The sequence below is a fragment of the Maniola jurtina genome, chromosome 3, assembly GCF_905333055.1.
Source record: "Maniola jurtina chromosome 3, ilManJurt1.1, whole genome shotgun sequence".
Lineage (NCBI taxonomy): Eukaryota > Metazoa > Arthropoda > Insecta > Lepidoptera > Nymphalidae > Maniola > Maniola jurtina.
The window spans coordinates 12,853,700-12,880,251 of NC_060031.1; the positions used below are offsets into that span (position 1 = coordinate 12,853,700).

At 35.8% G+C, this 26,552-nt stretch overlaps 1 protein-coding gene and 1 long non-coding RNA gene across 3 annotated transcripts in view; one reads left to right on the forward strand and one right to left on the reverse strand.

The window, feature by feature from the left end:
* LOC123880966 overlaps positions 1-12,704 on the forward strand; it is a 26,222-nt gene extending 13,518 nt beyond the window's left edge. The window contains exons 4-5 of the long non-coding RNA XR_006799383.1: positions 9,594-9,600; positions 12,694-12,704. This is a non-coding gene — a long non-coding RNA (uncharacterized LOC123880966). The remainder of the gene's footprint in view (positions 1-9,593; positions 9,601-12,693) is intronic.
* The window catches only part of LOC123880947 (mitogen-activated protein kinase 1), a 57,036-nt gene that overhangs the window by 17,018 nt on the left and 13,466 nt on the right, over positions 1-26,552 (reverse strand). For both annotated transcript variants that reach the window (XR_006799380.1, XM_045929389.1), the window contains exons 2-4: positions 11,267-11,393; positions 10,452-10,562; positions 5,024-5,158 (exon numbers count right to left, since the gene is read on the reverse strand). Coding sequence is in view for 1 of the 2 variants with exons in the window: in XM_045929389.1 (XP_045785345.1) it covers positions 5,024-5,158; positions 10,452-10,562; positions 11,267-11,393 (373 nt within the window). In the remaining variant the exon portion in view is untranslated. The remainder of the gene's footprint in view (positions 1-5,023; positions 5,159-10,451; positions 10,563-11,266; positions 11,394-26,552) is intronic.

Sequence of the window (26,552 nt, forward strand, 5' to 3'; positions counted from 1 at the left end):
AGTCCTCTGCTAATGAATAGCCGGAGCAGCATTTTCTTTAGCGCGGGAAAGCACTTTGCGAGAAATAATAGGTTTTTCTATTTGCCGCCATTTTAAAAGAGCTTTGTTAATTTAGCCTACATTTTTAAATGTTACTGAAAAACAAGTGTAAATTCAAATCAAAAAATAAATTAAGTATGCCTAGTACTTAATACTAAATAAACAGTAAATTTTGTTTATAAAGTGAGGCAAATAGTAATAATTTATTAACCCCCGACCCAAAAAGAGGGGTGTTATAAGTTTGACGTGTGTATCTGTGTATCTGTCTGTGGCATTCTAGCTCCTAAACAAATGAACCTATTTTAATTTGGTTTTTTTTTTGTTTGAAAGGTGGCTTGATCGAGAGTGTTCTTAGCTATAATCCAAGAAAATCGGTTCAGCCGTTTGAAAGTTATCAGCTCTTTTCTAGTTACTGTAACCTTCACTTGTCGGGGGTGTTATAAATTTTTAATTTACACTTGTTAATATATAGTTAGTGATACTGTTAAATAAAGCATTAGAGCGACACAACTCACAAGTAATTAAACTAGTTAATTCACTAATGTATTTTACTTAGGCAAATTATCACGCACTCGTATTAATACTAACTAGCAACTGCGCAAAATGTTCCCTCACGAATTTACCTATGAAATAAAGCTCTAATTTTCACGTAGGTATACCTATGGAATTAAGCTCTAAAATCTGAATTATTCTCTGTAGTTCAAATTATAATGTTGAAAGTATTAGCAACAACTTTCCACGAAAAGCTCATATATTTCCATTACGGTACATTAAACTTTATACGTGTATTAACACTGTAGACTGTTAAAATTACTGTATTATTGTATCAATTTTTAAGCAAAACGTACTTAATTATTAATTCAATGATATTCATAGTAAATTAATATTATTATAGTTTATATAGTAGATATAATATAAACAAACTAAAAGCTGGGTTCTATAGTGTCACAAGAATTTGCAAAATCAATTTAGCTTGTTAGTTCTAAAAATTGATAAAAATCGCCACAACCCCCTTTTTTGAAGCTAAAGATTATATTCGTCTTGCCAGGATAAAATTAAAAAGCTCGAACAATCGGCTTCACAAAGATAATATTATTAAACTCTAGATAGACTAAGCCCATACAATTGTATTTTTAACCCCCGACCCAAAAAGAGGGGTGTTATAAGTTTGACGTGTGTATCTGTGTGTCTGTGTATTAGAGGTGTCAAATATGGTTAGATTCCTATATCATAATATTAATGTTTGTTACAGAAAAATATTGAATATTTTTTACGTTAAAATATATTAACTATCAAAAAAAAAAGCCGCAAGCAGAAACTTGCATGCAAACGATTTTCAACCTTATTGACATATTTCAGAAAACCACATATTAGCAATCTATGAATGATACTGAGCAAGAATATGACAAAATAACAACTTTCTCGTTACCGTCAATAAGGTCGAGAATCGCTTGCACCTGTTTTTCTGTTGCTTTCACCCCTAGCGAACCATTATACAGATTACCACCTTAAAAGCGACGTCTGGGAGGTGTCGGAGGAGGTTCTGTAGAAATATATTATATCACTTTAAAAAAACAAATAATTTTTATTTTGTATTTTTATACTTAAATTATTTCTTTTCATTATTTTTTTTTATAGAATCATCAAAAAGAAGTGAGAACTTATCGCCGGCGCACTACTGAGCACGGGTCTCCATTTCAATAACACTCAAGTAATAAAAATAGTACCTAACACGATATACTAGTACCAACAAATTTCAAAGACACTTGTAAACCTTTACTTCAATAAGTACCTACAAGCTTCACAAAAATAAATAATAGATTCTGTATTCCTTGTTAGCACCCTTCAGGTTCAGATACGGAACCCTAAAAAGCATGACAATAAAGAAATCCCGAAAGACGTATAGTATATGGTAATAATTTTACTCTAAATACCTAGGCATCTATACCTACCTACGTATTTATGCAAAATTAAAAACAATTGGAATGATAAAGAAATGTCAAGAAGGTACAAAAAGTAGATAAGTTTACCCAGTTACCTATTTAAAAATCGTTTTAATAACGAGTTTTTATTTTAGCCTTCATCACGGCTAAAACTAATACAAAAATCGAACAACCCAAGCTCCAAGCACGCCGGAGCTATAACAGACACTCGGTTCCTATGGCTACCTCCCAGTTCCATCATGAGACCCTGGATATAATCCACTATGCCCACCCGGTTCCATCATGAGACCACACAAACACACACATTTCCAAAAAGACCAATACAATTTACGTACCTAACCTATAATAACAAATATGCGCGTCACAAATCTACAAAATCAAGTAACTAACCTAATCTGTGATAATATCAACTCCGAATATCGAAATATGATATTATTTACATTCAGTATTCACCCACAACCAAGTTCACAAATAAATAAAACTACTGTCCTGATTGAATAGCAAAATCGAAAGAATCTATTTGATAAATGAAACTACCGAGGGGCGATATTCCAAACGAATTAAAAACCAACGCGTAGCGATAGAATATAATATTTTATCGCGTATGATATTCGCTACTGATATCGTGTGACGTAGATCGTAGGTCTATCTTTGGCAAACGCCTCGTCAAATTTAAAAGCAATTACTAATAGAAAATGTATTGCTTTAAAAATTTTATATTAAATATGGGGTTTAAGGAATATCTAATATCCTGAATATTTTTTTATATTGAATATGTATTATAGATAAATTATTTTTTGACACCACTACTGTGTATCTGTGTATCTGTGTATCTGTGTATCTGTGTATCTGTCTGTGGCATCGTAGCGCCTAAACGAATGAACCGATTTTAATTTAGTTTTTTTTGTTTGAAAGGTGGCTTGATCGAGAGTGTTCTTAGCTATAATCTAAAAAAATCGGTTCAGCCGTTTAAGAGTTATCAGCTCTTTTCTAGTTTTCTTGTAGAAAAGAAGGTTAGATAACCGTTAGGTTCATAATATTATGTCAATAGACAAATGTCAAGCTGTCAAGATGGACGTTGCCTAAATACATAATTATTTATTTGAAAATGATGTTTTGGAAAACTCAAATACTTTGGATCGTCGGGGGTGTTATAAATTTTTAATTTACACTTGTAAAAAGTGAAGACAAATTCGAACACTTATAAATATGTGCGTGCCACATACGCATAGTCATACAGATTACATAGGCGAGGGATTTGCGTACACATTTTGAAACCTTCGAGCGTGCTTCAAAAATGACAGCCCGTTACCAGGGTTGCGGCTTCATTACAAAAAAAAAGTCGTCATAAGTCTAAAAAGTTCTACCAACCCAACTTTGGTTAGTAGCAGGTAACCAAAAAAGTACAGTTTACATTTATCCATCTTAAGTAATTGCGAAATCAGCTCGAATGTGCCTAATGTCTCATCTCAAAATTGAGGTTAACGACACTCATCCCAGAGGGGTAACATGATGTTGAATTAAAACTATGAGTATGGTTTGGGCTTGTAGTGAGTGAACTTTCATACTCGTTATACGCTCGCTAAAGTTTGCCAGACGCTCGCTGCGGTCGTGTTCGTTCCGCAAGCATCATTTTTCGCCATAAAAGGGGGATTATACCAACATGTTATACCTAAACAACAACTTGGCGAACTTTTCGCAAAGTTGGCACGGTCTAAATTAGTAAACTATCAGGAGGAAAATGGGCTGTAAAGAGAACATAACATTGATCATATAAAACGATACCTAGCTGTCGTTTAACTGTGGCGCTGTATAGGCGAATATACAAAATGGCGCTTCCAACATCAATGATTATATCTAAGCGTTAGGTAAACACTTTACTCTAAGGCTCTTTATCACTTGATACTAACATGGCATGCGGTAACTCCCCGCAGGCGATATAAAAACTAGCGAAATATCATCATCAATACATAATAGGTCAATTGGAAAAAGCTGCATTAATCATTGCTTCAATCCCGATAACTGGCTATACATACGAGTACATAAGTTTTTGTCTAAAATAATATTTTTAATACAATAACGCAATTCAGTTAAAAGTAGAGCGGCCGGTCAGGGGGCTTGCGATCGTTTTACGGCGGTGTTGACCGGCAGGCGTCTCGTAGCGATAACCAATGAAATTATCCGGTTGAAATAAATGGATTGCGTGTAAGAAATAGTTCGCACATCTAATAGTTTCTCTATTGCCCAATGAAAATGAGGAATGCCCAATAAGGAAACTATTCCAGTTTTAAGTATCGCCCACACTCCGAATGCGTTTTCTACGAACCAATAAAAATTGATTTTCATATTCGGGTCCAACGGCACGCGTTTCAGAAATCGGCCGCAGTTCGAATGCGTTTTCTATCAACCAATGAACAGGGGTCCCATATATGGATTATATGGCATGTGTTTGAACAAATCGTGTGCATTGCGGCGTGGTATCGGCCAATAAAATGGTTGCATTGCATTGCGACTCTACAGTTCTATAAGTTCTTAAGTATAGGTTGCCTGGAAGAGATCACTATAGTAATAAGGTCGCCCTTTGTTTCTAAATCTATCCTGTATTTTATTCTTTTTCATAGTATTAAGCAATAAAGTTGTTTAAATAGATAAATGGTTACCCATTTACAGGCTTTATGGCATGCCTTGAAGAAATCACTCGCACTCCGAATGTCAATAATAATACAAGTGTAAATTAAAAATTTATAACACCCCCGACAAGTGAAGGTTACAGTAACTAGAAAATGATAACTTTCAAACGGCTGAACCGATTTTATTGGATTATAGCTAAGAACACTCTCGATCAAGCCACCTTTCAAACAAAAAAAAAAAACTAAATTAAAATCGGTTCATTAGTTTAGGAGCTACGATGCCACAGACAGATACACAGATACACACGTCTAACTTATACCTAACACCCCTCTATTTGGGTCGGGGGTTAAAAAAAATGAGCCCTAAATAAATAAGGTAGCATTTAAGAAGTAAAATAAAAATAATATAACCTTTAAATCACAGGTGGTGTTCAACAATAAGTTGGAGGGCTTAAGGTCCCGATGCAGCACGTTTGCCGAGTGGATGTATTTGAGCCCCCGCAGGATTTGGTACAGGAAGTAGCAGATGTGGTCATTACTTAATTTCTGGAACAAAAAAGGGCATAAATATTCTAGGCTTTATTCTCGGGCGCATTCATATACATATAAACATGTCTGATATGGCGTCCTCCTATCCTCCTTCAACAACTATCTAAGCATAAAGATTATGATCGTAGTAGGTATAAAAAAAACTACGACTATTTGAATTTCATTTCATCCTTTCGTCTTGAATGAGTTTGCCCAAGGCACACAAGTTAATATGCACAAAACGTTTAATAATGTGCAACGTGCGGTACGCGCTAGCTAGCTGACCGGCTGGTGTCAGACGGTGCACATATCAAAGGATCTTGGCCCATTCCCAAACAGCACCCACAGGTCCATCGTTACTATCCGCACAGTTTGACCTACCTAAGGGCTTAAGCTATTGTTTCTAACGTGGTCCTCAACTCTGCCCTAATTTTTTCGACATCAAACTTTAAATATGGATCATCATCATCTCAATTCATTGCCGGTTTACTACTGAGAACAGGTTTCGTCACAGAATGAGAAGGGTTTAGGCAATAGTCCACCACGCTGGCCAAGTGCGGATTGATAGACTTCATACATCTTTAAGAACATTTTGTAGGAACTCTCAGGCAAACAAGTTTCCTCATGATTTTCTTCTTCCTACAGTGTTAACTTCACTACGCCGCGTCACGTACTTTTATGTCGTACCTAGGTTAGTATAGTAAATATCAGGGGGCACGGCAGTGCCCCCGCCAAGACGAGCCAAACGGCGGCCGGGGCGCTACGTACCTTTTTCTCGAAGTGTTTCGCCGTATTTTCGACCCGTCATAACTTCGGTCTGGATGACGCTAGAAAGCTGAAATTTTCAGTATAAGGTGTCCTCAGCAAATTTACTAAATATACTAAATATCAAATATCTAGCTTTTATGGTTACAGATTTATTGATACCTAAAATACGCCGATTTCGTCCCTCACTGATGATCATCAAAACCTCTACTCAAAACCTCTAAGGTACTTCCCGAAGTCCTAGAAGACTGAAATTTGGTATGTAGACTAGAAATTGACTACAAACTACAGGAAAATTAAGAAATTGGAAATGCCCCCCCTCTACGCCTCTTACGGGTGAAGCAAATCTGTAAAATCTGTCGCTAGAAAGCTGATATTTTCAGGATAAGATGTCCTGGGCAGATTTATTAAACGCATTGAGTATCAATTGTCTAGCTTTTATAGTTTCAGATTTATTGACAGTCAAAACTTCTAGTCTGTAATTCTAGGGTACTTCCCGAAGTCCTAGAAGACTGAAATTTGGTGTGTACACTAGAAATTGCATACAAACTACAGGAAAATTAAGAAATTTAAAAATTTCCCCCTCCACTCCCACGTATGGGGGAAGCAAATTATTTGTAAAGTCTATCGCTATAATGCTGATATTTTCAGGATAATATGTCCTTGACAGACTTATCAAACGTGCCAAGTATCAATTGTCTACCTGTTATGGTTTCAGATTTATTGCCATTCAAAACCCCTCTAGTCAAAAGTTCTAAAATACTTCCCTAAGTCCTAGAAGACTGAAATTTGGTATGTAGGCTAGGGATTTCATTAAAACAACAGGAAAATAAACTTTTCCCAGTCTGTAAATTTAAAAAATGTGTTTCCTGAAGTCCTAAAAGACTGAAATTTGATATATCTGCTTTAAAATTGAGTTGCAAGATTCCACCCAAACAAACATAGTTACATACATTGCAAGAATAAAAGCTTTTAAAAAAAGAGGTAACGATAGAGAGCGGGCCATGAAAATGATGTAGGTACCTACAAAAAATAGATCCAAAAAAAAAATCTAGGGCACCTGCCAAAAAGAAATGAAATCCCACCAAAAACATTTCATGTAAAATGTTGCCAAGACTCACAAGTTCATAATGCTTTCACTGTTAAAAAGTGATGAGATCTCTAGTAGAGCCAAGCCCCTAGCTGAGCTTAGAATTGCGCTGCCCATGGGACCTATCCCAAGTCCAAAGTATATAGCTCTTAAATGCTCTTGAGTATATCACATTTATAACAATAAAGAACAAATAACTCTACTTACAAGCTCTGATTTTACAAACCCTAAATCTTGATTAAAAAAGTACGGCTTGGCCGTTTAATGTTCGTGAAAGCATTACATGGCATAACATATTATATTAAGGTCATAAGGAATAGTTTGTTCGACAATTACTAATTTTTATTATACTTCATGATTGTCGCACAAGCTATTCCGGGCTTAAATGTCATATCAGATAAAAGTACCACGAACATTAAACGGCCAAGCCGTCCTTTTTTAACCAAGATTTAGGGTTTGTAAAATCAGAGCTTGTAAGTAGAGTTATTTGTTCTTTATTGTTATAAATGTGATATACTCAAGAGCATTTAAGAGCTATATACTTTGGACTTGGGATAGGTCCCATGGGCAGCGCAATTCTAAGCTCAGCTAGGGGCTTGGCTCTACTAGAGATCTCATCACTTTTTAACAGTGAAAGCATTATGAACTTGTGAGTCTTGGCAACATTTTACATGAAATGTTTTTGGTGGGATAAATTGTTTCCAAAATGTACACGATCAATTTCAGAAAATCGAACGTCCGGGACAGACTCCGCGATTCTTAAAAATGTACGTATTGTATTTTTTAAGTTTTTCACTCAATTTAGTTGAGCTGTTTTAGTATAATTCATAGTCCATACTCTATATCAATGATAATAAAAAATGGAAAGATATTTTTTTAACGAACCAAGTAATAAAATACAACATTGTCCCGAGTTTTTTTTACAATGAATATGCCTGAGGAATGGAATAACCTTGTACCTACTGAAACTCAATATAACACGTTTGGTAGTAGATAATATTTTCCAGGGGCTGGAACCAAAGGTTATTTTACTAGATGATGCCTACGACTTCATCCACAAGGATTTAAGAGTTAAAAAAAAAATCGGGATTTTTATGTTTTCGTCTTCGGGATGGAACTTATCTACCCATACAAATATTGATTAAAAGGATGGGCCGTGGAAAGGTAATGGACAGACAGACTTGCGCATTTATGATAATAGAGATTATCCTGGAGGTGATAGATTAAAGTTCAAACAGCGCATAAAAAGTAAAGCGGTCATTTGGACTATGACAGATTCCTCTTGAGAAAAGACTACACCTGTAAGTGTCTATATAACTTTCGACAGCTTCGCTGGTGTTCCAGTGGTTGTAGCAAAAAGACGATTAAAGGGGAGAAACTGACTGACTGGCATATCAACGTACAGCACAAACCACTGCACTGGGTCAAAAAAGCTGTCAACTTTTTATATAACGTAGACTCTTCAAAAATTCCATTAGGTATGGCATGAAAACATTCCAAATAGCCTCTCCACTTTTCAGCCTTATTCGTTTTAAAACTCTTACATCGGTTGGACATTGTTGTACAACCTGGGATCAGGGAGCCGTGGGAGGGTCGCTATAAAGGGTCGCAATCTATCAAAAAAATTAGACTTTTTATTCCTTTAGGTACCTATCTACCTATTACAAAATTAAATTAAAATTCTTTTGAACTTTTCGTTTATGATTGCTATTCGGGCTGGGCTGCTTCTTTTCAAGCATTTATTTTAATAAAAACTGGTCAAGTGTGAGTCGGCGTCGCACTCGAAGGGTTCGGTCCCATCGTAGAAGATATAATACATTGATTGAACTTTAAAACTTTTTTTTTATTTGCATGGCAACCATTTTCAAATTTGCCATCTTACTTTTTTTGGGTTCCGTACCTCAAAAGGAAAAACGGAACCCATATAGGATCACTTTATTGTTGTCTGTATGTCTGTCTGTCCGTCAAGTCTGTCTGTCTGTCTGTCGTATGTCAAGAAAACCTATAGGGTACTTCCCGTTGACCTAGAATCATGAAAGGCAGGTAGGTAGGACTTGTTCTATTTTCAATTTTCAAACTAAGATAACTATACCAAGTGGGGTATCATATTATGAAAGGGCTTTTTACCTGTACATTCTAAAACGATTTTTTATTTACATATTTTTTTGCATGATAGTTTTTTGATTTATCGTGCAGACTGTCGAAAAAATACGACTGTAGTTCGGTACCCTCGGTGTGCGAGTCTGACTCACACTTGGCCGGTTTTTTATCATTTGTTGTCATAGCGGCTATAGAAAATAGAAATACTCTGAAAATTTCAACTCTCTACCTACTCATGAGCCCGCTGACTAAGCCTCCGTTGTCCGCCTGTCTGCTTATCTGACAGATTAGACGGGCGGACAGCGGAGGCTTAGTATTAGGGTTCCGTTGGCATCCTTCGAGTACGGAAGCCTAAAAAGTTCCTATAAATCCCGTGGAATTTTCCGGGATAAAAAGTATCCTTTGTCCTCCAGAATGCAAACTACCTCTGTAGCGATCAGCGATTAGTTTCATCAGACACCCAGCTAACCTATATCATACCTATGCATATTAAGCAAGTAGATAGGTCTTTAGTATGTATTTGTATTGACCCTAAAAGATCAAAGCGCAGTAGAATTTCCGCTTTGTACTGGAATATGCCATAGAAGTTTAGTGTACAAAGTCAAACATTCTTTGACGAGCTTACCTAAAAAGACATATTACTCTTGGTCCAATTTGCTTTATCCATAGTAATATTGGAAGTTAACTCTCTTTGTCTGTTACCTTTTCATAACCGCTAATTTATCTTCACGAAGGACAATGGCGAAAATGGACGTAGGAACTCTTTAATTTTCCGGGATAAAAGGTAGCCTATGTCCGTCCCCGGGATATAAGCTAACTCTGTACCAAATTTCGTCAGAATCGGTTAAACTGTTGGGCCGTGAAAAGGTAGCAGACAGACAGACACCCTTTCGCATTTATAATATTAGATTGGATAAGTTTATACGAAGTATAATTAACAATTATTGAGACTCTAGGAGACAAAAGAAATTATTATAGTTTATTAAGAAATAAGTCGCCGAGCACAACGGAACGTAATGCGACATAGCACACATTTGGACAAACACAAGTAGGTACGCTAGATAAGTCATAAGGTGTGCCATATAAAGTGACCTTATTTTTATCGCGGACATCAGCTAGTCATCTATAAAGATAAGTATTTTACTACAAACTGATGCCCGCGACTCAGTTTGCGTGGATTCAAGTTTTTAAAAATCGCGTAGGAACGATATAAGAACTAGCCTCTTTAGGTCTTTAACTATACCCTTGCAAAAAACCACATCAATCCATTGTTCCGCCGTGACGTGATTGAAGGACAAATCAACAACAAACGCACTTTCGCATTTATAATGTAAGTAGTAGTTACTATAAAGTTACCTGTGTTTTTAATAATTTGTAAAGATCCGTTTCCATTAGACACTGTACGATGTAGACATCCTTCATCTGGTCGATGGTCTCTGCTCTTAATATATCTCTAATGTCGATAATCTGTAACCAAGGATACAGTTGAGATACTCATCAAACTTACAAATCTCAAGCTCGTTTATTCAAAGTACTTACTTTTGATAGTCAGAATTGTTAGATTCGTAAGGTGATATAGTGGTGATAGTTAATTACGTAATCTTAAAACTAAAGCTACGAGGGTTCCAAACGCGCCCAAGTTTGAGAAGAGCCCATAACAAACTCAGCCGGATACATTAAAAATTTCTTAACCTAGACCTTAAGGCAGTGTTTTCTATCTGCCATGATTTTCACCAAGCGCAAGTCCATCTCTTGTTTAAAAAAGACTACGAGTAGGTAAGGACCTGTTTCACAACCGCCAGATAAACTTTATTTAACGGATTTTGACATTTTGACAGATCCCCAACAAACTGTCATAACTTTAAATTTATTCGTTAGATAAAGTTTATGTGGAGGTTATGAAACAGGCCCTAAGTGACGTGAGATAGTAACAATTTAGTTATAAATGCTTCTCCTCAGACCCTGTTGCGTTAAGGACCCTCGTAGTATACTAACAATATTGGAAAGTAACTTTCGCAATTCGACTTCTGCAAGTTTTATTGCTAGTGCATTTTATAGCTTAGCTTTAGGTTTTAAAAAAAAAATGTAAAAGGGTTTATATTGACTTTAGGCAACCATTTCTTAAAACTGATTTTAAATTAACCTAAATATATTTAATTAAATTAACTTACGTTTTCATGTTTAAATCGGGTGAGAATTTTGATTTCTCTAAGTGTCCTCTGGCAGTATGTCTGGTGTTCGAACGGGGATATTTTCTTAATGGCGACTTTTGCTAATTTGATACTGTCGACTGCGGACCTGTGCAAAACAAAACATTACAAATTAATTATTGATTAATATAATTTAGCGTGGCTCCCTAGGAATAAGTTTATTCGCCCCTTAATAGCCCAATGTAGCGAAGTTTAGTGGGAAACTGGGAACATCGTCAAGGGTTCCACAATTCTGTAAAAAATACTATGAGATGATAACCGCAGTTTCTTCCAAGTGGATTCAGGTTTTCTAAAACCCCATGAGAACTCTTTGATTTTCCGGGACAAAAGGTAGCTTAAGTCTGTCCCCGGGATGCAAGCTATCTCTGTACCAAATGTCAAAATTGTTAACCAGAATATGGGCCGCGATTTGCGAAATGATAACAGACAGACACACTTTCACAATTTATAATATTAGTTAATATCAGTTTTAGTATTGCTATTTTATGGATAAGTAATTAAAGTTAATTGAAATAACGATCCGTGTTCACGATTGTCTTATTAGAGCTCACGAAAATAATTGGGAAACAAGAACTTCGGGAAAAATAAAATTTCGAGAGGCAATCGGACAAGAATCTTGTTACCACAAACGAGTTACTTCAAAAAAGTTTGTTAGGCGGTACGAAATACTTTTCTGTGATACCGAGCATTCCTGTAGAAAACTTCTTTTTAAACATAATAATACAGAAAACGTGGTTACTGAAAATACAATCTAACAATAATATTCAACTGGGTGTCGAAAATGTACTGCTATTGTTATTAGAATATCTAATTAATTAATTACTAGTTGAATGTTACAGACCAATTCCGGTTCCTAAATCTACCAGGCTTTGATATGACTTTGATGAGTAGGTACTCAATCACCAGGTAAACTTTGAGCTACGCGACCGCGACGAGACATAGTCGTTCCCTTGAAATGCTTTTCGTACATTTATACAAGCTGTTGGATAATGTACATGTCATCCCGGCAAGCTGAGGTTAGCACGGATATGGATGTGCCAAAATTAATGAGCGTGATATCCCTTGGGAGATATAAGAATTTTAAAAATGTATTAAAAACTCCCATATAACAACCCTGCGAAAAGATAATCGCGGAAATAACGTTACGACCGTTCAACGTTTGTCAATAGCAGAGAACGAAAAAATCTTTTTGGTGCTAAAGATCTCATTCTTCATATTATGTGATTTATTAACAGGGCTCTCTCCGTCACTCGTTTCCACTCGTTTCATACAATCGTAGTTCCAATTTCATTTGAATATTAAGCAACCAAAGTCCATGAAATTTTGCAGACATATTCTAGAAACTAATATCTGTCTTTGGTGTTTTAGATTTTTCTAAAAATATGTAGTTTTAAAATTACAAGGGCTCAAAGATTTGTATGAAATTTTTTAAGACCGCATAACTTTGAAACCGAATATTTTAACAGAAATCTGGAAAACCACAGACATAGATATTAGTTTCTAGAATATGTCTGCAAAGTTTCATGGACTTTGGTTGCTTAATATTCAAATGAAATTGGAACTACGATTGTATGAAACGAGTGACGGAGAGAGCCCTCTTAAACACGCTGTATACATAGTAGTGTGCAAGGTGTCGCCTCCTGTTGCGTGTCGACGTCACGCGTCATGGTTGCGTGGCTCAGTCAAACTCTAGAGTTCAAACTTTAACAAGTGCTTTTGAATCGTCAAAATATAATTTACCAAAATAATTCTCCTCATTATTGAAGTGTATGACAACTATTTTATACATAACACACATTGTACCCGTATACAAGGAAATAGGAAGTTCAGCTCAAGATATCAAATTAGAAATACCTACTTCATAGTTTAGAGATAGTTGGGCTTTGGCGTATCAATTTAACACATAGCCACCGAACAAACTTACTATGCGAAAAATATTGTTTATTTGCTGGATTACATTATTCCTACAACATTCTAGTTAAGCAGCATCTTATTTAGAGCTTAAGACTAATGTAACTAGCATTTTTCATCAAGTATTATAGTGTTATCCAATCCATCAATTAGATTGGATTGGTAGTCTACTTTTTTTTCTTTTTTTTTTTAATAAGAATATTAGCCATGTTAAATGACTAATATTCCCTTTTCCTCTCCAACTAAGCGTCAGGCTTGTGCTAGGAGTAGGTACGACAATAGTGCAACGGGCGGGGTTTGAACCGTCGACCTTTCGGTTTTCAGTCCACTCCTATTTTAAACCAAAGCATCCATCCGATCCAATCTTACGCAACTGGAATCGTCTAAACGCCTAATCAGGTGTTAGCTTTGGAATAAATAACCCCAAGCCAACCCGTCAGTCAAACAGTTTCTCCCAATTCCTTTAAATTTAAAAAATAAGTAATCCATACCTTTAACAATATTATGGCTTATTACAATTTACTAGAATACCTATTGAAATTAAAACCATCCATGCCTCTCTAACAGTCAACTCTAGCATAGGAATGAACGTTGTATCCGGCGACTGTAATAATGTGAACCGGTCATAAGGTTCATAATTCATATTAGAAACAAGAGAGACTCTCGGAACTCGTAGAGAGGTTGGCAATATTAAGCAATATTGTTTGAACTTCTGAGATATGAATATCAAACTAGTTATTGATAACTTTCTTATTGGCCCGTGAGTGTTTTAATTTCCAAAATGCTTTGTGATTTCATTTACTAAAAAACGTTCTAAAGTTACCTTTGATTATAAAATTAATGATCAACTTCTTGAGAGAAAATTTGTTATCAAGGATCTCGGTGTACTGTTTGATGACCAGCTTAGTTTTCGGGATCATTACAACAGTATAACAAATAAGGCTTACAAAAATCTGGGCTTCATAGCAAGAACCACGAAAATGTTTAAAAATCCACATAGCTTCATCCTACTGTATAACACTTTTGTACGGACGGTGCTGGAATACTGCTCAATAATTTGGTCCCCTTGCTATGCTGTTCATTCTAAAAACATTGAAGGCGTTCAGAAGAAATGCCTGAAAATACTCTCCTACCGGTGTGGAACCTCCAGGCAAATACCATCCTATGCTGGTCGTCTTACTAAATTTAACATGACTCCTCTCCATATTCGCCGTAAACGACAAGATTTGCTAACCCTACATAAAATACTACATTCCAATATAGACTCCCCCACTTTACTTTCTCAGATAAACCTTAATGTTAGATATGTTAATCGTAAACCAAAAACTTTTATACTGGAAACTTATAAAAATAACACCTCATATTATAATCCTGTTATAAGAATGTGCCGCTCCTATAATAATATAACAGATTTAGACATAGATATTTTTGATCATAGATTTAATAACTTTGTTAGAAAAGTAGTTAAGATAATTAAGTAAAATAATAGAATATTGGTGCTCACATTGTTATTTCATCGAATTCTTAGGTTATTATTTAGATCGAGTATCAAGTGTTTATATTAAATTTACTTTATTAATATTAAGTAATAACTAAGCGTGCCTTAAAAACCATGGTCATGTTGTGCGACCATATAGGATTGCAATAAGGTCAAAATGTAGCAATTTAAGAATTAGGTTAAAGTTATTATTGTAATCTGTTTTGGTCGTCAATAAATAAATAAATAAATAAATAAATAAATAAAAAAGTTTGCCAATTTCGCACACAAAATTTTCAAATGTGATTAACATGATAAGAAATTAGACGGAATATTATGGACAAATAATTATTATTATCAACTTAACAATAGGTACTATTGCAAAACTCGTTAGCTTTGTAATTTTTCTTCAAAGGGACGTATCTATTTTTAGAGAATACCAACGAGCTAATGACACAGACTGTTGTATCCTGTGGCGTAGGTAGGATCTACGAGTTTAGAAATATTTCATAATAGTGACACCCCAGTATTTGCTCATTAAAAAGAATCAAGCTATTTTACGAATCATATTATATAGTGAGTTGGAGATTCTAAAATAGAGGAAATTATGAAATATATCGTCATTTTAATACTAGATTATACCCTGGAAAAACACAGACTACTTTTCATTCCGGAAAATCAGAGTTCCTACGCAATTTTGAAATCCTAAATCCACGCAGACGAAGTCGCGTTCGTCAGCTAATGTAATATAGGAAAGGTAAAGCAGCTTTATTTCAAATAAAGGAATAAACTGTACAAAAGGAAAATGCCGCCGACATTTTTAAAGTCGGGCAGATACCAAAAATAGAGCCTGTCACCTGTCTGAAAGAGAACTTTGATATTTAAAATCCTCGGCGATCTTATGCCCAAATAAATCATTCATTTTTTTCATCAAGTTGAATTCATGAAAGAACGAGCTCTTTTGTGAGTCTGATGGCACTCCAAGTCCTAAACCTTAAGTCCTTCAATTCGATACCTTTTTGGCTTTACGCTCATAACTCTACATACCGACCTACGATGTTTTAAAAATAACTTTTTTTATTACAATCACAAGGAACAAGATAATAATAGATGAGGACGTATTCCAATTTTGATACAGATGTACCTAGTAATCATTTGTAAACTCTCCAATGAAAATGTGCTTGACATTTTCATTAGTACCCCGGTTATAAGTTAATTACTAACGTGGGTAAAACTTACAGAAAAGAAACCCAAGACTCGTATATCATAATTCAATATACGATGTACCCAAGTCGTTAGCGAGTAATTACGAATTTACGAGATAAAGTAGGGCCCTAATGTAATTTTGTTATATCTTGGCAAAATCTCTAAATCCCATTTACTCTGAACACTTGTTTTGACACGAGGGAATATTTGAAAGACATTCAATTTATCTGCATTCCCCTAAAAAGGGTAATTTAATCAGATCGAGTTAAAGCCCTCTTAGGTGAATTATAATATTTTAGACTGATACAATCCCATTGTTTGCAGTTTATTGTGTTTAGTAATTAAATTATGATCGGCTTAACAACCTTTTTCTAAGTCACATAGAGACGATGTGGCATGACTTGTAGAGGTAGAAGAAAAATTGTAAAGTAATATTCATATTCCTAAGCTTATCTTTATAAATAATCACCACCCATGTTATAAATACGAAAGTGTGTTTGTTTGTTGGTTTATTGGTTTGTCCTTAAATTTTTGCAAGGGTATAGTTAAAGACATAGGCCTATTTTTATCCCGGAATCTCAAAGAGTTCTCATGGGATTTTCAAAAACCTAAATCAACGCCGAAGAAGTCGAGGGCATTAACTAGTAATAAAATTAATAATTCATTGCCACGTTGGTTATTTCAAAGACATTTCAACTACACTAAACGAATGTCTACAATTCCACTTCTAAGTTCCACAGTTCTACCTAATCCGTTCAGATTACTTAGAACTTTGAAAAGTAGTGAAAGAAACTAGTTACGTAAACACTGTGTACTTAGTAAATTGTGAGCTTTCGTAACAGCTATTAGAGGATTTTAAACTACAAATCCTGCAATAGCTATGAAAGCTCACAATTTAAGGAAGCTTCGAAACTCTTCAGTTTAACAAAAGCCAGCCCATGCACGACTTAAAGCTAAAAAAAATCACTGAGTCATATCCACCGGAAGCTAAAAGCGAGTAAAGGCTTGGGAACTTGAGTGACCACCGAAAGGATATATTTTAAAAAACCGGTGTTGCGGTAAACCGCAAAAAACATGGCAGAGTGCATCAGAATCATATTTTTATACAATCTATACTACACTAGCGGCACGCTATGATGGCCGGTTTGACACATTACAATAGTGATGTGGAATGTCAATTTATTCTCGAACAAAAAACAATTAAGTTTTGTTTTTGTACCTGATTAAATAGGTTTAATAAAACAAAAATGTATATGTTTATTTAATTTATTTGAACGAACTGAATATTTGAACGAAAATGAATATACATACTTTATATGCACACAAGAAACATATGAATACAAAAGATACCAAAAAAGGTGCCACAAAAGGCCATAATTAATCAGATTCGTCCATACTACTATTTTCACTGTCGTCACTGCTATCATCACATACATTAATAATTATATGTTCGTTTTCTATAATATTATCTATTTTCACATCTCTTTCATAATCTTCCCTTATTAATTTAACAGTTCTATTCACAACCTTTTCCCAGTCTCCTTTAGTCACATGTTCACAAGCTTCTTCTAATAATTTTAGCATTTTTTTTGTGGTAAATGGGGGTTCTGTATTGTGTCTTGCAGCATATCCCTTAATTTGAGCCCACACCAACTCAATCGCATTATACTCACAATGGTAAGGCGGTAACCGTATAACTCTGTGCCCATGTTCTAATGCTATTTCGTCAATGACGTATCGGATCTTGGTTGGTTTGTTTTCTTTTAAAAGACGTACTAATTCCGCTTTTAACATATTCATGTTTGCATCTACGCCATTTTTACGAAGCCATGCGACGATATCAGCTTTCTTTTGGGATTGGGCAGGTGGCTTGTCAATTTGCATCGAGTGGTATGGGGCGTTGTCCATAATTATAATAGATGGTTCAGGGAGGCTACACAACATTGAGGTAAACCATTCAGTAAACTTTTCTCCATTCATGTCTTCATGATAGTCTCCAGTGGTTTTTGACGCAAAAGCCATGAGAGAACCTTCGACAAACCCGTTGATGGTTCCGGCGTGACAAATTATAAGTCGCGATCCTTTTCCTACAGGAACTTTGGAAGTAGATGCTGCTGTGTCATCGTTCCAAGAACGGCCTACAGTATGGTTAGCATTAAGCCATGTTTCATCCAAGAACACAACATTTTGCCAATTTTTGATTTCTTTCACTTGCCGTAAAAAAGTATACCTTGCCATCGCTATATCAAATCTTTCCATCAATATTTTGCGTTTGTTACATTTTTTGTATCGAAATCCAATGGTCTTCAAAATCTTCGTTAAAGAACTTTCCCCACCGAAGAATAATCCAGCTTCCTTCAGTGAATGCACCAACTTTTTTCTTGTTGGATACTCCTTCTGTAAATAGTAGCCGTAAACATGTCTTCGGATAGCATCGGCATCAAAGCTATCGATGCCTACGACTGGTTTTGCTCGTTTTCTCTTTTTTGGTGTGTGAAGTTTATTTTCTTCTGTGCCAGTCTCGCCATATTTTTTTTTAGTTATCCGTCTAACAGTTCGTTGTCCAATATTAAGCGCATCAGCTACGCGTTCAACCACTGACGTTATAGGTAAAATTGGCCCTCCATTTTGAGCTTCACGATCGAAATAGTTACGAAGGCGTATTACGAACTCACGTGTCTGACTATTTAGAACAGTTCTCTGCGTACGTTCGGTCATATCGACGAAATCCACAACAAAGGGCTTGAACAGAGTCCAAATTAACGAGCAAGGGTCAACAGTAATGCAGTATCAATATTTGAAATCCAAAGCCAGGTCAAAACTATATCACAATCGCATTGCACTAACAGTTTATACTTTTCGAAGCAACGTCAATTCGAAACTGCTTTGTTTTGCATTGAGCATTGACGCGAGTTTGCCGGAGGTAGTAGTTGTGCTAGCCAGCGATCCTATGTGACGATCGTATTAGATTCCATTTTTAAAAATTTATTGATATTTTTTTGCGATTTCAGAGGTTTGTCCACATAGTGAAAATTGTTCATATTCACAAGTACATTCACCCCTTAAATGGTGCAAACTGATTTTTCTACACTTGTATACATTTAAGAAATCAATTTAATAAATAAATTTTGAGTCCTAAACCTAAAACTACATTCGATAAAATTTATGAATCTCTGCACATCACTATCGTCAATAAAGTAATACAATTATTTCCTTCAAAGTCGTTATCAATTAATACGGAACTTCATGAGCGGACAAACGTCAAACCGGCCATCATAGCGTGCCGCTAGTTTAATACATATTATAAAGAGGAAACCTTTGTATTTTTGTATGTTTGTATTGAATAGGCTCAAAAACTACTGGACCGATTTCAAAATTTCTTTTACCATTACTTAGAGGGATTCTTCCGAATCCGTATAGGCTATATTTTATCCCGGAAAATAGATAGGATTTTTCGTGGTAGTGTCCACCCGTGCGAAGCCGGGGCGGGTCGCTAGTAGTATATATACTTACTACTCCTATAGTCATAGATACGTCATACTCGTAGATGTAGGCGCTCGCTTATTCTTTAGAAAACTATGACAACGATGCTAATGCGGTGAACAGAATTTCTTGACTTAATTTTATTGTATTAAGTGGTAAGGGAAGGCAGGGCCTCACACTACAGCTTTTTATACTACTTTTTGTAAGTTATAAAGAAATTAATGGAAAAGGTGCAGGAACCTCAGTAATGAATATAACTAAGTAAATAGGACGCAGAGAGAGAGAGAGAGACATCAATTTAGTTGTAGTAATTAATAAAATATAGCTTTATTATTTGTGCAGAAATCTTTAATTAGTGTTTGTCTCATCGATACAGAATGAAGCCTTTTAGACTATAAACCAATTAGGTAAGTATCTAAGTCGTCTATGGATCTGAAAGTAACGATTAGGAATTAATATATACCCACATATTATGTTAAAATAACAAATCCATACTTAATATTATAAATGCGAAAGTGTGTCTGTCTGTCTGTCTGCTACGCTTTCACGGCCCAACCACTGAACCGATTTTAATGAAATTTGGTACAGACTTGGGATACATCCTGGGGAAGGACATAGGCTACTTTTTATCCCGGAAAATTGAAGAGTTCCTACGGGATTTTAAAAAACCGAACTCCACGCGGGCGAAGCCGCGGGCATCCTCTAGTTTAGAATATATTTAAGGATATAATAACTTGGCCACGGTTTACCATAAAAACAACGAGAAGTAAACCGTAGTGCAATGCAATCAAGCTTTGATACAATTGCACAAACGAACTATGAACATATCCGTAGAACTGGCGCTGAATGAAAAGTGCACACCTCCATTCTATTGAGAGGTGTGCATTTTTCGTTCTGTAACATCAAAGCATTCCGATTTAAAATCCGATATCAAACCAGGATCGGAAAACGGGATTTAACGAAGTATTCAAGCTGCAGTAAAGCTGGAGCATGGCCAAGACGATGACTGAAGGATTTTTGCAGTCTCTGGTATTGAGAAGACTCTTTTGAAACGCCATATAACAATATTTCTTTTGCATTTAGTAATGGCTATCATCTTTGAACTTGATGATTTTGAACTACGATATTTCGATCTAGTTGCATGAGTCGTGGTTACGACGGGGCAGCAGTGCTGAGAGATGAAAGAGATGTCACAGGCAGTAAAAAATTACCCGCTTTCTTGTTCTTTTCCACTCTTTGAACTCCACGAGCTGGCCGGCAAAATACATTCACATATGTCATTATTAACTTCGGCTGTCGTAGGACGCTGTCCTGGGTCGAAATATCGATAATTTAAAATCATCATAATATTAATAGTGGTGCCCGTTATTTACATAATAATGTCTTAAACCACTAAATAAGCCAAAAATCATCGTTGCCTATAATTCACCCAGTTTGATCAAGAGTAGGTATGTAAGTAACAGACAACAGGCGACGTACCCAATGCATCAATCAATCAAGTTGCGTAATACAGGGGCAGATTTAACGATCGATGAAGACGACTCCACAAAATGTTGTCATTACTTACTGCGCCCCGCAAATTTAATTATTCAAGGGTTCTTATGCCGCGTACAGACTGATGTAATGTAACAGGCAATGTTCCATGACTTTTATGCAATCATTAATGCAAATATTTGTCATACACATTGCTCCAATAGTACATAATAAACGCTATAATATAATATACTCGCAGTATGGATGTACACAACATGGCGCTGGAACCGTGTCTTGGTCACGCATGCTAAAAAGTACAAATGTTACAAGTCGTGCTCAGAGCAATTCAAATGTCGATTTTTAAAAGAATACTACAGTGATACGGGTACTGCAGATTACAATTTGTATCAGACACCAGTCTAAACGTGTCTTTACGGTCCAACTTTTCTTCAAAGGAAAAACAGAAGTCTTATAAGAACCACTTAAAATAGCTAGAAATAGAAACTTGAAATTTTAAGGAACTGTAATTCCTTTCAGGGGCCGAACTTATAGTTAAGAACGGATTTTAGGAAAATCAATGCCGAAGTTTAAGAAATAATATAAGCAGAATTACAAGTCTTGCCAGTGTAGGAATATTCCAATAATATAAATTTCAGAGATAGATCGCGCAGGAGTCGCGAGCTATCATATCCTACAGAACTCTCATGTTGCAAAGCAATCGGTGTTGTCAACATGACAGTTTTATATGAGATGGCTGCTTTTTTCGTTTTCAAAGGAGATGAAAAACGTCAATCTACGGCTCTTGTATGAACAATCGCTTTTGATATTTACGTTAGGCGTCCTTACATAATAGCTTTGCAGTCAATGCTGTGACTGATGGATTTCCTACCATTTAATTCGATGACTGACGTTTGTATGACAAATATTCGGATAATTTTCTGCTCTATCAAGAGTGATGATGATGAATGACGACTATTTGTCACTCATGATTGAGATGGAGTTAACTGGTGGAGAAACCTATCGTGTAATAGATTCTTAAAAGTCCCCCAGGAGCATTTCGAAGGAGGGCAATAGATATACGTTCGTGAGACAAGCTTTAATGGGAAGTTACGACCGCCATATAAAACTAAACAACATACGAACACTATTACGAGTTTATAAACCCTTAAAACTACTTTTAGACTGCTTTTAGTGGCACACTCTGCAGACAAACGGCGAGGTCTAGGCTGAAGCTCACTGAGAAGCTCGTAAAAAGTTTATTTACTAATTCATTATGGTGACACGATATAATTTGTGTGCAACAGAAGTCATAATGTTACGACCGGCGCGGCGTCATAAAATGTTATTTGCTTTGCTTAGCGCGTGTATTTAATTATATTTGCACATAATAGCCACAGGATAAAGTATTCTCTGCACGTTTATTCATTAACATTTTTATATCCAGGTTTTATATGCTACTTACAAAGGTGAGACATCTACGGGAAAATGAAATCACCTGCCCTATTGTAGGTGACCACAAATTCAGTAGTGCAGAATACGAGCGCGTAATCTACTTTACCAAAATAAAAATTGTTAACATTTATGGTTTTTCTGTGAAATATACCTCACGCAGAGTTCAGTATAATAAATATCATTTGCAAACCTGCATTCTTGAAGGTGTGAAGTCTGCCAATTCGCACTTGGCCAGCATGGTGGATTATAAAGTCTAAACCATTCTAATTCTGAAAGAAGACCCGTACTCAATAGTGGGGAAGTGATGGGTTAGGATGAATGAAGCTTATTAAGGACCTATCTAAAATACCTATCATAAGCGCAAACACTACAGCATGAGCACCTAATCTTTCTATGATATCCACAAACTAAGGCTCAGTATCCACCAAAGCGGAGACAGACGGCAATGTGTTTAACTTACATACGTACATAAGTACGATGTCTATCTATAATCTAGCCCGCTTCGGTGGATACCGAGCTTAAGGATCTAAAAACTTTTCTCTTACCTAAGTAACTAGGGAGTAGACATAATAAACAAAATAACCATTTTTATAGCCCACGAAAAACAGATAAACCGCGAAATCAAAAGAGTAGACACAAAATATATCACGCGTGTCGACTACCGAACGAACTCTTTGTAACATTATTTACGTAACGCCCATAAAACTAGTTACACGCTGTCTCAGTAGCAATATTAGAATTTAGCGAGCGTGTTCGCAGCGTGGAACATATTATACCTAGGCTATATGTGATAAACTGCCACAATAGGACGTCTTTATTTCAAAGCTTAGCTCAAAACTCAACGTAGCTCTAATGAAAAAGAATTCAATGGGATATGAAAATGATCGTATCATATTTGGGTGGTGCAAGCTTTTCGTGTCGGAGCGAAACGTTGGTCGAGTGTGTTTTGGGGGATTTGTGTCATGCTGCGTGGTAGAGGTTCGTGTTACTGGCTTGGTGACTGGCCATGCATGTTTAGCAGTGGGAGGGCGGGCGGTGTATATTGCATGCTACATGTTGCACCATACAGATTTTGTCTGTTTCAGCGGATTAAAGCATATTAAACGTTTGGTTTAGGTGTTTGGTATCATGGACTTCCGCAAAGTAACGAATGGTAAGTTCCTTGAATGTCTCCTAAAAACATGAAACTTAAATCAAAACCTAAAATCTGATTACGGCTAGAAAAGCTGATGGTGGCAGGTTGATGAACATATTGGAAAGTGGGTTTCACAATAATTCCTCGCCAAGCAACTTCAATTCCTCTCACATTCTTGGTGTAAAAATAGCCTAAAGTTCGTTTCACATTTACCGACAACAAATATAAGTTGGTCCCATAATAGCAGTATTGTGTTCTGACTTCTGACGTGAAGAAAATATTCTTTATAAGTACTTAAGTTTCCTATGAACTTGTACGTAATACTTGCCGCAATGCAGCTGCAGATCAAAGGCAATCAAAATAGAAGCAAACTTCTAACAAATAAAATATTTATTTTATACAATAGGAATAACATAGTAAAATACATATTAATACAGTAGGAATAATACAATAAAATATTTTATTTTATTTTATACAATAGGAATCTACCAGCTGATGCTAACGACTTAATCTGCGTAGATTTACCCTTAGAAAAAACTTTTATAATGTGGGATAAAAAATGATACAAACTATCTCCTTGCCAAATTTCGTTGAAATCGGTTCAGCTGTTTAGACGAGACAAGATACAAGTGTAAATTAAAAATTTATAACACCCCCGACGATCCAAAGTATTTGAGTTTTCCAAAACATCATTTTCAAATAAATAATTATGTATTTAGGCAACGTCCATCTTGACAGCTTGACATTTGTCAATTGACATAAAATTATGAACCTAACGGTTATCTAACCTTCTTTTCTACAAGAAAACTAGAAAAGAGCTGATAACTCTTAAACGGCTGAACCGATTTTTTTAGATTATAGCTAAGAACACTCTCGATCAAGCCACCTTTCAAACAAAAAAAAACTAAATTAAAATCGGTTCATTCGTTTAGGCGCTACGATGCCACAGACAGATACACAGATACACAGATACACAGATACACAGATACACAGACACACAGATACACAGATACACACGTCAAACTTATAACACCCCTCTTTTTGGGTCGGGGGTTAAAAAACAGACAGAGTTACTTTTACACCTCAAACACCCAAACGTTCTCGCAAAATCGATCTATCTATTTGTGAAAACCATATGACAACTTCTATAGTAGTTTCTGAGATGAGCGCCACCTTTTACGCATACCTACAGCAAATATAAAACACAATACTTAAAAAGCCTTTATCATACATGATCATACTAAAAGACGTTTTAGTAAACAATTGGTGGCTTTGGAGGGCTGTGTGAAACAGCCAGCATTTTCGACGGAGCCGAATCGATGACCTGTAATGTAAGTGATAATAACATTATGAGGCCCTCGGGAAGCGCCTCTGGCGGCGAAATGCGAGTATGTAAAATATGCTCTTCTACTAGTGAAAATATTTTCTCATATTTCTTACTTACCTATATAGCTAAGGAAATATTTTGTCAACGTTCATGATATACTACTTATGCCTACCCGGTATAATAACCCTTAGCACTACCTTACTACTAATAATACTTATACTTTACCTGGTATGATATTATTGAATAGTTACTTTACGGTTAGATATTTACTCTTAAATAAACAAATACTTTGTAGTTAATAATCATAACATACTCTCACTAGGCATACGTACGAAGCTACTTGTCTTTAACTACTGAGCTGTAATCAGTCACCTGCATGCTGATTCGCTAACTTAGTGTTCAACGATGAATGATAGCCACAGAGCTCATTTGACGTCGTCCTACATTGCTGCTTCACTGATTGACATTAAAATGATTTTTCGTAGAAAAACTTCAATGGATTAAAAAGAAATGTCAAATAACCTCGGTGGCTATCATTGATAGTTGAATACTGAGTTAGCGAATCATTTTACTGAGACTAGACTTGGAACCACCAAGACCGAAAAAAAGTGGAGTGCACTGACTTTTAGCCAATATAACTAATTTCAAGCAGATTTTGATAATGAAATGCACATTAATATCCATCCAATTATCACAGACGCAAAATATATCTAACTAGCGAACCGCCCCGGCACCGCACGAGTAGCTATTACAATTTTTGCATAGATCTTTTTTGAAAATAAAATATGACCTGTCACTCAAGAATAATGTAGCGTTGTACTAGTGAAAGAATGTTCAAAATCGGTTCAGTAGTTGCAGAGATTAGTTTCTAGAAACAATCTTTACCTCTTTATAATACTAAATAGTGAATACTTAATAGTGAAGATAGTATAGATTTAAAATAAAGAAAGCGAAACAACATCGGTTACAAAAACAACATGATGTAACGAGGACCTCACAAATTACATAACACATTATATAACAAGCATATTTTAACAAAATTTCATCCTCCGCTTTACAAGGCTAAATTCCCTCTTTTAGTGCGAAAGTAAACCTTTCATTCGTGTCAAGGTACACATAATAGTCGTAAAAAGTCAATTTTTACCCTTTTACGTGGGGGTGGAATATTGCAGATTCGTCTATATCAGTGTTTACTTTCAGCTTGACCTAAAATTACAATAAGGTTTTCAAAGGGCGACCTCTTTCAGTGTTCCATTCGAGAGAGCGCAAACAAGGAAAAATCTTTTACAAACACTTTCAGCTAGCCTGCCCCTCTACCAACTTCGGGCTACGTCGTACATATTCGATTTTGAAAATAATAAAAGGTAAGTACTTAATTTTATTTACGAGGAAATAATATATCACTAGTTTGTTGCCTTGGGGCGAGTATAAGAACTTCGACCAGACAAAAGCTATTTTGCACTGAAATCGAATGTCAGAGAGACAAATAACGAAATTACACTGACCTTTACTAATGCAAGCACGCTGGACATGCGATTGCTGACCTGTTTTTGAAGCAACTCGATTTTTACCATTTTAGCAGCGGTGAGCGTAACGTGAGCGTACTCGGAACTAAATGTTAGTGATGAGACACCAACTGTCAATACAGTGTCAACACGAAGGAAACTAATCTCGAATAGCTCTGTCAGTCGCTCCGAATAGGCACAAAAATAACTGTCGTTGTATTTGGCACATCTCTTCCAGCGTACTTGTATGTGTCCATTGCAGTGCGAAATTGTCAACA